Source organism: Scardinius erythrophthalmus, assembly GCF_964197995.2.
Source record: "Scardinius erythrophthalmus genome assembly, chromosome: 9".
NCBI classification, from domain to species: domain Eukaryota; kingdom Metazoa; phylum Chordata; class Actinopteri; order Cypriniformes; family Leuciscidae; genus Scardinius; species Scardinius erythrophthalmus.
The window spans coordinates 32081016-32097145 of NC_138229.1; the positions used below are offsets into that span (position 1 = coordinate 32081016).

Genomic DNA, 16130 nt, shown 5'->3' on the forward strand with positions numbered 1-16130 from the left:
ATCTATAACTGAACTCTGCAACAATTTTGTACTGCACAAAGATGCACCAAATCAATCCTTAATTAATTACTATAATGCTATATACACTGAGCTTCTGTGATATTTTTGAATATAAAGTCTTATTATTACTAGATTAGATGCTTCACAATAATATTTTTAAATGGTTATTTATATAATTTCTTTAGTGTATCAATAGGAAATATCACTTTTGGGTTTACAAACAATCCATTTGCAAATATTGTAATATCCAGATTATTAAATCCACTTGGATTCCTACGAACAGAGTTTGGCCCAGACAGAGATCTGATCTCACAGAGTCAGTCTGGAATTACATGAAGAGACATAAGCGATTGAGTTGTCTAAATCCATAAAGGAACTCTGGCAAATTCTCCAAGAAGCTTGCAAACGTTGGAATAATCTAATGTCGAAGGACGTTCATACAAAAATCTAGCTGGATTATTACAATTAGGGCTGTCACTAATGATTATTTTGGCAATAGAGTAATCAGTCGATTATTTTGACGATTAATCGGATCATTTTTTATGTGGCAATTAAAAAAATAGACCTAAGTGAATGATAACTGTTAAAATGACTTAAATACATAGGTATAATAACCCTGAGGCAATAATAAATGGTTCAGATAAAGTATCAAAAGCATGTAATCATGGTTTTATTGAAAAACACTGTTAAAATACATAATGTAATATACATAATAAACAATCAACATATGTACATTACATATTATTACCAAAGCTAGCAGAGGGCGCCAACGGTTTGTTGTTGTTACACTTTACAGCATGATCAAATCCTTGTTTAATATTGGCCAAACAACATTTAATTCAAACATCCACTTCTTCACGACAGAAATGCTATAGCCACTGTAATTTCTTAACCAAGAACATCAAAACATGCAAACTCAGAGGGAGGGTTTAAACTTTTTTGAAATATGCGAACTGTTGTTCATTGCGATTTGTGCCACTTCCGGTATTTTGCCGGTTAATTGATAAGGTTAAATTGCAATGGAGTATTTATTATTTTTTTTAATCGAGGAATTGTGACAGCCCTAATTAGAATATCTGGAGAAGGAATGTTTAAAAATCTAAATGTTTGGCACACTAAAGCGTAAGATATAAATAACCGTCTTAAAACAAATGTTTTTGTAAAGCCTCTAACGTGCATTTTTTGTTGTTGTTCTCAAATCAGAAATGTTACATATATATAAAAAAGCTAAATTTGAAGAAGTTCAACAAGTTTGAAATTCCATCCAGAAGGAATTACTATACCATTCCATGAAAAAAGTAAGAAAAAAAGTGCAGAAGTTTGCCACTAATCCAGGAAACAACATGCATGAAAAGAGTTAAAACAACCATGAGGCATATTGGGACTGCTTGATCTGGACATTCAGGCTGATATCAAGAGAAATGTGTGTTAAAGAGGAGGATGATGACAGTAGTGTCTTAAATCCAACACAGAACCCTTTACAGCTACTATGAAAATAGCGATCCTACTGTAGTTTGTATATGATTGGGCATCACCACTTGGTAAATGTGCAGCAGCAAAGATGAAATGATTTCTTTTGCATTCACACATCTCAAATTAGACCTGTACAGGCCCCAGATATGAGCTGAAACCATTGAATAAATTCAGAGCTGCGTAATTCTCACTAACCAGAAGCCCAATTTCAGTTATGCCACATCTGCAGTCATACCTGGGGTTCCCTCGCAGAGCCGCGTGGTGAAGGGCGTTGAAGCCGTTATTGTTGGTAATGGTGACGTCTGCACCTGCTTCCAGGAGCACAGAGAGCATGTCATCCCTCTTCTTGCTGATGGCATCATGCAACGGCGTGTCTCCCTCTGAGTCCTGTAGGAGGCAGCCTCAAGTTACACACGCTAATATAATGCCTAGCAGGTTCATTTCAGTCTCTTTACTGACAGACAGAGAATAAAAGAGGCTGTGATGCAGCGTGATGACCACAGAAATGCTAACATGATCAGAAATGCTGGCATCCCAATGCAATGTTTAGTGCGACGGCATTTCCTAAGCTTTTGAAATGCAGGCAACCAAGCAGCGCTGAATCATGGTAAATCTGCACTATATTGTTTCACTGCTGAATAGAGGGAAAAATGTCTAAAGTGCCGCAGTGTTAATCACCTGGGAAAGCACCATCTATTTGTCTAGTCTGCAGTATAAACAGCATACTAATCAAATAACTGTCTTAAAATTTAGGCAATAGCTTATGAAAAGAGGGAGCAAAAACTGAAAAAGACAGTGTTGAAGAACTGCGTCAATCATTTAAGACGACAATATTTACTAAACTTTCTACAAAATATAAAAGATATGAACCAATATAAATCAAGCCAATATGTCATTGCTGCAATCAGTTATAGGCAAAATATCAGCCTATAATTGGCTGATATTTTGAGATTTTCAGCATCGGCTAATAACTATTACTGAACTATTGTCCAAAATATGCCAATGGCCTTTATCAAATATAAGTTATCAGTAATATATTTTTTGTGTTTTTGAAAGTAGACTTATCAAAATACAGTCAAAACAGTAATATTATGAAATAATACGACAATTTAAAATGTACAGTTTTCCATTTCAATGCATTTCAAAATGTAATTTATTCATAAAATGGAATTGAATTTATCAGCATCATTACTCCAGTCTTCAGTGTCACTGTCACATGATCCCACGGAAATCCAATGTTGAATTTGGTGCTTAGTGCTTACAAAACATCTATTTTTATCATCCATGTTGAAACAGGCTTTGATGTTTAATATTTTTGTGGAAACCATAATATACTATAATTTAAAAGCCTGGTGTAAGTAAGATAAAAAAAATTATATTTTCTTTTTGTCATCTTTACTGTCACTTATGATCAATTAAATTTTATGTTACAAATCCAGATTTGTTTTAATCCTAAAAATATAAATAAATATATAAATATATATAAATATAATATATATATATATATATATATATATATATATATATATATATATATATATATATATATATATATATATATATATATATATAAATATATATAATATATATATATATATATATATATATATATATATATATATATATTAAATATATTAAATATATACATATAATATATACATTATATAACATTAAATTTTTTGTACAATATTGGTAAAATGTTGTATATTAAAGTCCCCGTGAACCGGAAGTTGCAAACGACTTTTCTCCAGTGTTATGACGTATTTCCCAGTGAAAAGGAATATTGAACCGAGGGCAGGGTTTTACTCTAGCGCTCCTCCTCTCCATCTCTGCTCATAACAGACTAACGGTTTGAGGGGAGTGGTTAAGCGTTGCCCAAACCCAAAGGTCCTCCAATGCAGAGGGGAGGGGCATTTTCAGATTTTGATTAAAGATTACCATGGTAAAAAATTTTTTTTTAAATATTTTCTTGCACGGATTAATTGTTCACCACAAGACTAGTAATATGCGCTAACAAAGTAAATAGGGTCAATTTTGATTTCATGGGGACTTTAAACTTTTGACCAATAGTGTACAAGCACTACTAGAAGCTACTGACTAACTATCGGCTTTAGCTCAAATTATGAGACTGAAAGCATCACAGAAAGTTGAAGCAAAGAAGAGAGTCACTCTCTAAACTGAGAGGTCCCTGAGACACCACGGGCTAAAAATACTTGGACAGATAGTTCACCTGCAGACTGGGGTGGCAGCCGAAGTCAAGTAAAGTCTTCACCACCTGCAGGTGGCCCTTGTTGACAGCGATGTGCAGGGGTGTCTGTCTGCGTTTGTTTCTGGCGTTCAGGTCGGCCCCGCCTCGCTGCAGAACCTCAATGACCGAGCCCTCGTCCCCGAAGGATGCGTGATGGACAGCTCGGTCTCCATCCTTATCCTGAAAGAGTCACACATCAATCACTGTCAGCATCCCCATTTAAACACCAGCGTCTGACTCTACAGCCTTCACAACTAGAACTGGCCTAGAACAGGAAAAACGCTGAGGAATGTTAATGGACACACAATCATTACTGAAGCAAACCGCCTTATAATGATGCAAATCCTCTGGCTAATTCATTTGAGGTTAAAAGTGATTTGCAGCCATAAATTACACCTAATAAACTTCTTTTCTCCACTGGATCACAATATTGCATTAAGAATTCCAATGTGAAACTAACAGAAAAACAAACATCCGTTAAACCATAAAACATCCTATAAAGACTTTAGGAGTTCCTAACATTCAATCAGTAAAAGTTAACATCAGTGTTGTTATTGTTATGTATAACTAAACATATGAATATTCCTGGGCAACTGACTTGAATAAATAAATTCAAGTTAAATAAGTTTAAGTTAAATGTATAAACTAAAACTGAAATAAACATTAATTTTACAAATATGTTTTTTTTTTTTTTTTACTTAAAAATTACAAAAGCACAGAATTACTAAAAAAGAAACAACGAAATCATACAAGTGACATAACTTAATGACTTTTAACAGGGTGCCTTGCTTGTGTATAGCCGTTTAGTCATATAAAATGTGTATATATTTTTTTTTATGTAATATTTGGCAATATAATTATAATATTAATTTACACCTTCATGAGATTTAAAAAATATATATAATTTGCTGCCACTCACAATTCATAACAGACAACCAAACAAAACCAGTGAAATGGGGGATAGAGTGATTTGTGGAAGTTTGTATCAAAGCTAACAGCATTCACAGCAGCATGTATGATCTTTTCTGCCCCTGAAACATCACCAGGAAAGAAATATTGGGGCTTGATTGTGAGCGGAGAACCCTTCACGTGGCTTGAATACCAATGTTAGTGTTCCCAGTGTCCTGTATTTTTCCCTCCCTGCACATAATCAAACAGTAGATGTGCTGACTGCATGCCAACGTTAACTGATCCTCATAATATGGGAATCGAGGTTCAGTAACTTTATCTCAATATAGTACTTGTCTATTTAAATATAAACAGACTTATTTCACTTAGCATTCCTATTACAATAATGTGAGCCTGAAACTTAATTTCATCAGTGCAAGTTAATTGTAAAACGCGGCAACGGCTATTTGCACTAAGTGACAATATTACCATTTTTCTTAGCGATATGCTATTTACACTAAGTGAAAATAGCGATATATTCTATTTACACTATATAAAAGTGGCAGTTCTTTGCAGTAAGTGCAAATAGTTGTTAGATGCTATTTAAATAGTGGCATATACTATTTGCACCTCGGTATTGTTGTACATTAACAGGATACAATAATAACATAGTGTAAATGATTATTCATGTAAATAATTAAATTATCGTCTTATTGGGACAATAAAGCCTTCCCAACACCTCCCTGATAAACACTATTATTAAACACTTGTTAGACACTTTATTTCCACTTTTCAAATATTTTCTGAATTTTTATTGAAAATAAATGCCTTTCTGATCTGATATGTGACGGGAAAAGGAAGAAGAGCGAGTTTTGAACTTGGGTCGATCGAGACAAAAGCTACTTCCACACGCCATACACCCTACGCCACAGCAGACGTCGAGTGGTCGTGTGTTTTTGCCCAACCAGGCATTGGTGGGTGGAGTTAGTGTAAATAACATTTGCCAACAAGACAGGCTATTTACACTTAGTGCAAATAGACACTATTTATATTTAAACTTGGTGTAAATAGACACTCAGTTAAAACGCTGCTCTCTGAATATCATCCTGTGTCTGTGCGTGTGTGTCTGTGTGTGTGCGTCTGTGTGTGTTCTTTTTTTCCCCTACAGAGCAAGGTTCGTCTGTAGAAGATATTAGCCTTTATATAACTATATACAGAAAAAGAAATTTGAGAAACTGTTAAACAGCAGAATTGATTTCTATTATGATGCATGTTTGCGATACTTGCATGCGATGCAAAAAAATAGTAATCTTTTAATAGAGACATAGTGTCTACACTTTCCAGGGGAATCAACCGACAAATGGCTTATTATAAAGCTGTCTCTATATTAAGTTGGGATAGGTCAGTATTTTAACATTTATTTTGTGGCTATAATGCCGAAACAGTATTTAACATTTATCTTAGCACATTAAACAGACACACGAGGACACATTTCACTCAATCCAACAAGTCACACTGCCAGAAGAAGTGGTATTTCTATATGCTGGTTAAAGGTGCAGTAAGTGATTTCTGAGAAACGCTGTAAAAGTGGATTGTGGGAGGCCAAGTCAAGTCACCTTTATCGCGTTTATACAATACAGATCATTTCAAAGCAGCTTCACAGTGACAACAGAAACAAAAAAAGCAGCTCTAAAAAGAAAATGGTATTAAATTAATTGGGGGCGGTTCTGCATTTTGGGGGCGGAGCAATGAAGAGAGGGGCGTGTTTGATTGGGTTGTTTCTCAGTAATCTCTTACTGCACCTTCAACTAGCTCCATGAGGTCGACTTTTGACAAGAACTTCTGCTTAAAGGTGTTTGAACTATGAAAAGCAAGATCTAAGTGTTTTAATGTAAGCAGTCAAATGACAGCATTTTCAGCCTGTTCTAAATGCAGTCATCTTTAGGGAGAAAAAAAAACAGGCAACAGAGAAGCAGAGGTGATTCAGGAGCCAGATAAAGGAAGAGGCAAGTACAAACCTCAGCCTCCAGGTCCACATTATGTTTCAGCAGCAGTTTGAGGACGTCCACATGTCCATTTTGGCTGGCTGCCTGCATGGCGGTGTGTCCTGCGCACTGCCCGTTCACCTGGGAACAAAAACGACACGTCTGATCACATTGCGCAATATGCATCTTAGTGTCATTCTTTAAAAAGGTGTACGTGGGCTCATGTGTGTGAGTGTATACATGTGAGTCTAATTGTGATCTGCATTGCGGTAAGCTAAACAAGTGTGCAAAGGCATGAATATTAATACTGGAGCCCCTGGTGTATTTGCAGGACATGTCTTGTCCTGCCGAGCATATCATTTGGCCAGTCACCCAAGCCAATCTGACTTCCCTACCCATCCCTCCCTCTGCTCAAAGCAATTACTCGAGTGAGGGGCGGTAGAGGACAGAGCCAGCCGTGGCACCAACATAAACCAAAAAATGTGAGAGGAAAGATTGATGTACACTGCCGTTCAAAAGTTTTGTTTTATGTTTTTAAAAGAAGTCTCTTCTGCTCACCAAGGCTGAGTTTATTTGATTAAAAATAAAAAACAGTAACATTGTTAAATATAACGACAATTTAAAATAAATGTTTTCTATTTAAATATATTTTAAAATGTAATTTATTCCTGTGATCAAAGTTGAATTTTCAACATCATTACTCCAGTCTTCAGTGTCACATGATCCTTCAGAAATCATTCTAATATGATGATTTGATGCTCAAAAAACATTCATTATTATTATTATCAATGTTGAAAACAGTTGTGTATATATTTTTTTTTTAGGATTCTTTGATGAATAGAAAGTTCAAAAGAACAGCATTTATTTTAAATAAAATCTTTTGTAACATTATAAATGTCTTTACTGTAACTTTTGATCAGGTTAACCCACCCTTGACGAATACAAGTACTGATTTCTTTTATTTCTTTCCCCTCAAAGATTTAATAAGAATTCTTACTGACCCCAAACTTTTTAATGTTACAAAAGCTTTCAATTTCAGATAAATGTTGTTCGTTTGAACTGTCTATTCATTAAAGAATCCTGAAATAAAAATGTAAGTAACAGTAGACAATACATGACATAATAATGAATGTTTCTTGAGCATCAAATCATCATATTAGAATGATTTCTGAAGGATCATGTGACACTGAAGACTGGAGTAATGATGCTGAAAATTCAGCTTTTATCACAGGAATAAATTACACTTTACTATATATCTGTATTCACATAGAAAACAGCTGTTTTAAATTGTAATAATATTTCACAATATTACTGGTTTTTATATTTTTTATTATTCAAATAAAATGCAGCCTTGGTGAGCCGAAGAGACTTCTTTTCAAAACATTACGATCCAAAACTTTTGACTGGTAGTGTGTGTGTGTGTGTGTGTGTGTGTGTGTGTGTGTGTGTGTGTGTGTGTGTGTGTTCCAAGACCTGGAAGTCACAATTTTAAAATTCCCTCACATTTCAAGTCTTCAAAGACCATGGGAATCCTGCTAAAACCACAAAACATTTCAAGGATCATTGCCTTCACGCATGTTCATCGTGGACTGCATTCTAGTGTCTAGTCTCACTTTTCCAAACAAAACTCAAATTAACATCCCCCTTATTTCCCTGTAATCAACATGCTGCACAATCTTTGGCGCAATCATATTATTATCGTGGCGATTAGACTTCCCCATTATTATTGTGGTGAGACCAAGTGCTTTGAGACATTTCAAGAAAGTGGTCAACTGATTTTCATTTTGAAATGCACACAAGCAACACTCTTCAACAGTTCACGAACCATGAAACCATGGTTTTAGGAGTATGTACAGATGGCACAAGAGAAGGCACACACTTCCTTTCAGAGTAAATTTGCTTGATTGTTATGTTCAGCCTCATTTAAAGCAATTAATGTGGTCCATGTCTTCATACAAACTGCTGCTGAATACTTTCAGCACGTTAGGTACTCGTTTAGTTTCAGGCTCATAGGAGCTCCCAAAAAGAGCAAAGGAAATCTCATACATATAAGAGCAGCCCCCATTCTTTGACTGTGCGTTTGATCTGATCTGTGAGATTTCAGTGAAAACTGAAGGTGCAGTGTTCAAAGAAAATGGTCCCAGTACAAACGAGAAGTATGTTGCTCTCTCAAAAAACGACGTGCTGCATAGGTTTCTTAATTCTGACTTGCACTTCTAAAATGTAAAAATCGCTACCTATTTGATCAAGTCGAATAGAGTCTTGTCACAAGGATCACACTAAATATGGACTTTTTGTCTTTAATTCTTCTTGTAAATTCTATAATTTGGCAAGGTGTGTTTGAACGGAAATGATATCGCATATCGACACCACCCAAAATATTAAACAAACGCGCAGGGGATGTGTAGAATCCATACGAATTCTCTGGAAATCTGCTGAGCTTTTTGAGGGTGTGCAAACTCAGGCATAGTTATGTGGAATACTGTGGAATATACAGTTGGGAAAAACAGAAAGCTAAAATGTACAGTCATACCAAAAATTATTCAGACACACCAGATATAATTTACTAGTGGGTGCAGGACACTATAGTTAATTTAATTAAGTGTGGATGGCAACATAAAGTAAACTGTGACATATTACACCCAAAAATTCTTCATAAAGTGGACTACCAGTAAACTTTATACAAATTTGGGACCAAAAATGATTCAGACACTTTGACCTGACCATGTTTTGTGTTTTTTTCTTTAACTGCTAATGCAACCTTTTTAACACCACAGACTGAACTAAATGAAGTATTGCTTGGTAATTGGTTGAGCTAAATTGGTATTATCTATTTGTGTAGTTAAATTTAACAGCTGACAGATATTCCACCTAATTCATTTGACAGTCTAACAGAAGGATGGCCAAAACCAGTGGAATATTTCTTGAGTTCTTGTCATATTTTATTGCCATTTTCTAAACTATATCGTGTAAACTGTGATAATGTGAGAAATGTTGAAGGTTTCTGAATAAATTTTAGTTGGACTGTATATAAATAATCTGTTTCTGGTGTGTTATGGTAGAACTCTTACGTCTACATCAGGTCTCTTCAGGATGTCCTCTACTTTGGCCAGGTCTCCATTGGCGGCGGCCTTCACCAGCTCTTCATTAATGTCTCCAGACTCCTGAGTCTCAAAAAGTTTCTTGAGGAGCTGAGACAGGCGCTCTGAGGGCAGAGAAGGACTCTGTCAACACTGCTATAGTGTCATACACAGTACACGATGACTGATGGATTGATGCTTGCTTGTGATTGACTGAACGCCGCTGAAATATACAACGCTTTCATCCTCTGGCAATTCAGTTCATGTCACTATATATTGAAATTAGGGTTGCATGATACAGCAAAACTGTGATATGGCTAAGTGCAATTATCCACCCAAAAAAAGAAAAAAAAAAAGAAAAGCTTGATTGTTTAAGTTTTGAAAATAAAGAAATGGGTATGAGCATTGTAATTTTACAGTTGTTCTATAAAAGTAAATTATTATTTTATTAAATACTCTATTTTACAGTAAAATAATTACAATGTTAATACATTTATTTAACATTTTAATCTATTACTTTAATAATAAACAATATAAATCATAATTATTACTTTAAAATAGCCATATTGGGTCAAAAACTGGTAATGGCTTCTGTATATATATATATATATATATATATATATATATATATATATATATACATATATACATACATACACACTTTCCAGCAAGCCATTATCAGTTTTTTTGACCCAATATGACTATTTTATAGTAATAATTATGATTTATATTGTTTATTTTGAACTAATTTATTAAAATGTGTATAACACTTTCCAGCAAGCCATTACCAGACACAATTATCAAGTATTTCTCAAATCGTTTTGCCCTAAAAGAATAGTTTAAACAACATCTTCAGGATAAAAAAAATATTTCTCAACCTTTGTTTTTAATATTTTTATTTTCTATGTACGATTCAGGAGCTTGACAGGTGACACTATATATAGTTTAATCACTATCTTCTCAGTTGTTGAAAAGATTAAATCAGTTATCAAAGTTTGATCAAATGTTTAATTTTCCAATAAAAGATCATTCTTTTTACATGATTTGAAAAAAATTCTCTCACTATTGAGCAGCCCTAATTGAAATGTAATGATATCAAAAGATACGGGTAAAATACCCATGTGTACTACCACTCAGTTTGGACCACTACATATTACAATTTTTCACTTTTTTTCCATCAATAATACTAGTAAAGTCATTAAATCTATGAAATAACACAAATGGTATTCATGGGAATAAGTGACCAAATTTTTTTAAATATATATTACTATTTACTATCCTCTCCAGTATACTATATTTATTTATAAAAAAAAAAAAAATGTGTGTGTGTGTGTTACCTCCAGAAGCATTAGTAACAGCAGATCCAGAAGGAGCCACTTTAGTGACAGCGGCCGGATTGTACGTCCAGGACGTCCCGCACACCTCAACTTTCAGGTCACTGTCAGAGTAGATCTGCTGCACTCTGCCCACTTTCCCAAGAGTCTGCTCAGAAGAAAACACAGGTGTGAGTGTGTGACTGTCTTAAACGAGATTTACTGCTTTTAACACACTTTCTTTTCCCTCAAAGCTCAGAAATGTCTGGAATGCTAGACAACTTTGTGTTCAAACTGTTCGTTACGCACAGGTACAAACGCCCCTCTGAGAACAACATCCTAAGTACTGTGGAGGGAGAGAGAGAGAAATGTGGTGGTCGGAGAAAAAAAAAAAAAATCAATAAAGTGTAAGGTCTGGCTTTTAAAATTGAGATTGGCTCATTTAAAAAGAGAATACCCAAAGGCTCCTAAGCTTGCAAGACCCATTTCTCATCTATATGGCTCATAACTGAAGCTATTGGAATTCTAAGCTTTGTCCATTGAGGACAACAAAAGGGAGGTGCTCCAAGAAATATAAACCAAGCACGCAGGCCCAAAGCCACACACAGCATCTCATCAACTGCTTCAGGAGGCAGAGCTGCTTGAAACAGCCTGTAGATAAAATAAAACAACTGTGTTATTGGTAGTGGATTGCCAGTGGCTGCAATTTAATGCTCATCAGCCTCAGACTGGGTCTTTATGACAATGATGAGGTTTCATCATCGCCTGCCTTTACGGGTCATTATATTTGAGGGGAAAATAAAGTAATTTAAGATGCTTACTGCTTAGTAGTAGTAAACGTCTTTCTGAATTATGAACAACTGAATATGAGGAGCAGGTATTTTTGTGCAGACTTGAGTCAGATGTCTCAGAATGAAAAAAAGGTCATTAGGTTCATTAGAAAAATTCATTACTCGATACTATAAAAAAAGAATTAAAAAAAGAAAAAGAAAAGCTGTGGCCTACTGCTTAGTGTCACAATGGTGCCAATACGGGTGACACGGGTTTAAATCAGCAACATTTCCTGATCCTGTTCATTTTTTTGTCTTCTTATTATATAATAAAAGAGCATAAATCAGCCAAGAAACAATGTCAAATAATCTTTAAAGGGATAGCTCACCCAAAAACTACAATTGTGTCATTTATTTACACACATGCTGTTCAAAACCTATATGCCTATCTTCTGCAGAATACAAAATAGACATTTTGAAAAATAGTATGGGCAAAAAATAATGAAATATATTTTGCGTTCCACAGAAGTCACACAGGCTTGACTTGACATGAGCGTGAGTAAATGATGACAGAACTGTAATTTCTGGGTGAGGATGAGGTGGGCGACGCTCACTGGCAGCATAGCTTCAGCCCACTCTCCGTGTCCTCTCTGGAGTAGTTTGATGCGGTCGATGTCATAGCAGATCTGGACCAAGTCTCCCACCAGGAACTGAGAGCTGCCTCCCTCCGCCCCAGCCGCCACCTCTCCGCTGCGTACGACGTTTGCCTTGGTGAGCACCGCTGGGTTGAACGTCCACCTAGAACACACACAAGGGTCTGTGTTCATTACAACTCAAAGGAAATTCATGGATCCTCAACGACAGTAGATTCCACAAAGTAAGGGAACAATTAAATGGAAAACATAATCAATCTACTATTGTTATATGCGTTTTGCAGCAGCTGGGCATTAATCATAGAAAAGTCCATTGAGCAATGCAATGACAATAGTGAATCAGATTTATGTTAGCTGAACTTCACAAAGTTCCTCGAAACTATTAACACACACACACACACACACACACACACACGCAAAGAGACAGCTTCTTAGTGCTGGGCAACGATTAATCGCATCCAAAAAAAAAGTTGGTGTTTACATAATATGTGTGTGTACAGTGTATAATTATTTTGTATATATAAATACACACACATGCATGTACATATTTAAGAAATATTTGCATGTATATACTGTATATTTATACATAATTTATATTATATATAAATAGTAGGGCTGTCAATCGATTAAAAAATTTAATCGCGATTAATCGCATGATGGTCATGAGTTAACTCGCGATAAATCGCAAGTCATCGCACATTTTTTATTTGTTCTAAATGTACCTTAAATTAAAACTTTTCAAGTTTGTAATACTCTAAATCAACATGGGCATGTATAAATATGGATGCTTTATGCAAATGTATGTTTATTATTGAAACCATAGTCAACATAGAGCATGAAGACGAGACATGTTTCAAAGGTCATAGATGTTTTTCAAAGAACTTGTTCATGTCTATTAGACACATGTAGAAAGAACAAAGAAATACCAGGTTCCCATTACTTCTCTTTCTTTGCACTGAGCAATTTACTAACACAAACATGTTTAGATTTTTGCATGACAGGGCAGCTCTTCTGAAAATGCTAAATGTACATTTATTATTTATTATTACATTAGTTTGTCTCTCTCTGTGCCCATTTTAATGAAGTTAAATTCTGAATAAAACTGTTTTCATTGGTATATTTTACTGTTTCTTTTGTCAAACAACGGAATGAATATGAAATAGCGACTGAAACGCGACCCAATAAACATAACCAGCTCTCCCTTCCAAGACGTTAATCTGCACAAAAATCCTGATAATCGAGCCGTCGTCTGATGAAATCAAATACACATAAGATAAAGACAATATTTGTGTTGTGATTTCGGCTATACTTACATGTAAAATTAGAGAAGCAACATAATATCTGTGTTTAACTGAATTAAAGCGGTGCTCCTTTCCACAGCTCGAGAGAGAGAGAGGTGCGCGCGCGCGCGTACGTGCTGGAAGAGAGAAGTACCGGCGATTCTTAGAAACTAAATAAGGTTTGGGCGCTTTTTTGAAAAAAAATAATAATAATAATTCGCTAAAGGGGTCTGCAATGTAGCTAAGCTGGCAACACTCCAACTAGGGATTGGGCCACGGGTCAAACAGAAAATACGCGCTGCGTTAATCGGCCGTAAAAAAAATTTGTGCCGTTAATATGATTTTGCGTTAACGCGTTATCAACGCGCTATGACAGCACTAATAAATAGTAAATATTTTTCATATTAATAACACATTTTTCTTAAATGTATACATGCATGTGTGTGTGTATTTATATATACAAAATAATTTTACACTGTACACACACATATATTATGTAAACACAAACTTTTATTTTGGATGTGATTAATCACGATTAATCGTTGACCGGCACTTAACACTGCTTATATTGAGATTTTTTTTGTTCAAAAAGCAGTTTCATTCTACTAAGAGGACTAATCTGAAGTGTTTCTTGTTATGTAATGCTATGTAAATTATCTAATTACTTATTACTATTTATTTATTACCAATTATTTACTTGGATGTGTACATACAAATTTAAAATTGTAATGTATATTCTTATTAATCCAAATTTATATTAATATGATTTGTCATAAATTTAAGGTTTGTGCCTGTCACGATGAAATGAAAGCAAAAGAAGAAGAAAAGAAAACTGTGGTATGGCCCATGATGATGTAAACAGTCTATTCGGAGGTGCCGTGTGACTGACCGGTTTCCACTAGGATATTGAACTACTATGTCATGGTCTTCATCGATGCCGCACACAGTGCCTGTGGTGGTGAGGGTTTCAAACATGCCATCAGTCCAGCCTCCGTGACCGTGCTGCAGCGACTGAACGATCTCCAGGTCCAAATCAATGTTGACCAAGTCTCCGATCTGCAGGCCTCCAGGGTTCCTGTTTCCATTCTGTTCTCCTACAGAAGGTCACAGAGGAAAGAGAGAGATGGTCGAGAGAGCAATAGAACAGCTAGGGACTTCTCATGGGACCAGTATTCATTATTCTATTGTGACCAATCATTTAAAAAAAATTAACAAAGAAAATTCTGAAATGGCCTAGTCATGCTTAAGTACATCTACTCTACCATTCAAAAGTTTTAGATCAGTACTATTGATAACACTTTACTATAAGGTTAATTAGTTAACTACCTTAGTTAACATGAACTAAGAATGAACAACACTTCTACAGCATTTATTAATCTTAGTTAATATTAATTTCAACATTTACTAATACATTATTAAAATCAAAGGTTGTATTTGTTATCATTAGTCAATGTGAACTAACATGAACAAACAATGAGCCGATGTATTTTTATTAACTAACATTAACAAAGATTAATAAATACTGTAACAAATGTTTTGTTTATTCTTAGTTCATGTTAGTTAATACATTATGTTAACTAATAAACCTTATTGTAAAGTTAACGTTTTTTTAATGTTTTTAATAGAAAACTTTTGTAACATTATACAGTACCATCAAAAGTTTGGGGCGAGTAAGAATTCTATTTTTTTATTTTTTAAAGAAATTAGTGACACTTTACAATAAGATTTAATTTGTTAACATTAGTTGACGTATTATATAATGGGTAAATATAAAAAATAATTGGTCTGAATCAGGCTGAATAACTTTCCTCTCTCCACCAATCCCGCATAAAAAAGGATTTGCACGAGAATGGCCAGTTGTAATGTCAGCATGGCAATTTTCCAGATTTTATTAATTCAATTTATAATATTAAATATTTTATATAAATACAAATGGAAGCATTACATATGCATCTACAAATATATCATACATCACACCGTAACTCCAATATGCTTGACTCAAGTTTTGTATGCATGTGTCTGCATTGCAGTGCGTTTCAAATGAATGCATTTTAGTAAAGTGAAATGAACTTCAACTGTGAACACTGCATAGGGACCCTGTGAATTGGACCACACCTTAAGACTTTGAGCTATGAGGGACCATGTCTTAAGGTTTCAAGAGAAATTAATTTAAGTTCAACCACTTTTGTTTAGAACCTTCTGTTATTGGCTTGGATAGCAAGGAGCCAATTATGGATTGGGGCCAAAAGAGCTTTTAAACTGGAATGTGTCACTGTAGATATATGTATGTTTGAAGATCTCAGCATCTAGTGCTGACACCTAGTGGAAGCATTTCATACAATACACTGCAATGGAGGACTTAACCCAACCACACTTCACTCAAACATATTCATCTTAAATGTGCCTACGAGTATGATATATTTGTATAATATTAGACATC

General features: G+C 34.9%; 1 protein-coding gene across 3 annotated transcripts in view; it reads right to left on the minus strand.

Annotated features, from left to right (window-relative positions):
• Nucleotides 1–16130, minus strand: part of mib1 (MIB E3 ubiquitin protein ligase 1) — a 76206-nt gene that overhangs the window by 39293 nt on the left and 20783 nt on the right. For all 3 annotated transcript variants that reach the window (XM_081374414.1, XM_081374416.1, XM_081374415.1), the window contains exons 6-12: nucleotides 14580–14784; nucleotides 12372–12555; nucleotides 11012–11156; nucleotides 9666–9799; nucleotides 6628–6735; nucleotides 3704–3901; nucleotides 1709–1860 (exon numbers count right to left, since the gene is read on the minus strand). In XM_081374414.1, coding sequence (XP_081230540.1) covers nucleotides 1709–1860; nucleotides 3704–3901; nucleotides 6628–6735; nucleotides 9666–9799; nucleotides 11012–11156; nucleotides 12372–12555; nucleotides 14580–14784 — 1126 coding nt within the window. The remainder of the gene's footprint in view (nucleotides 1–1708; nucleotides 1861–3703; nucleotides 3902–6627; nucleotides 6736–9665; nucleotides 9800–11011; nucleotides 11157–12371; nucleotides 12556–14579; nucleotides 14785–16130) is intronic.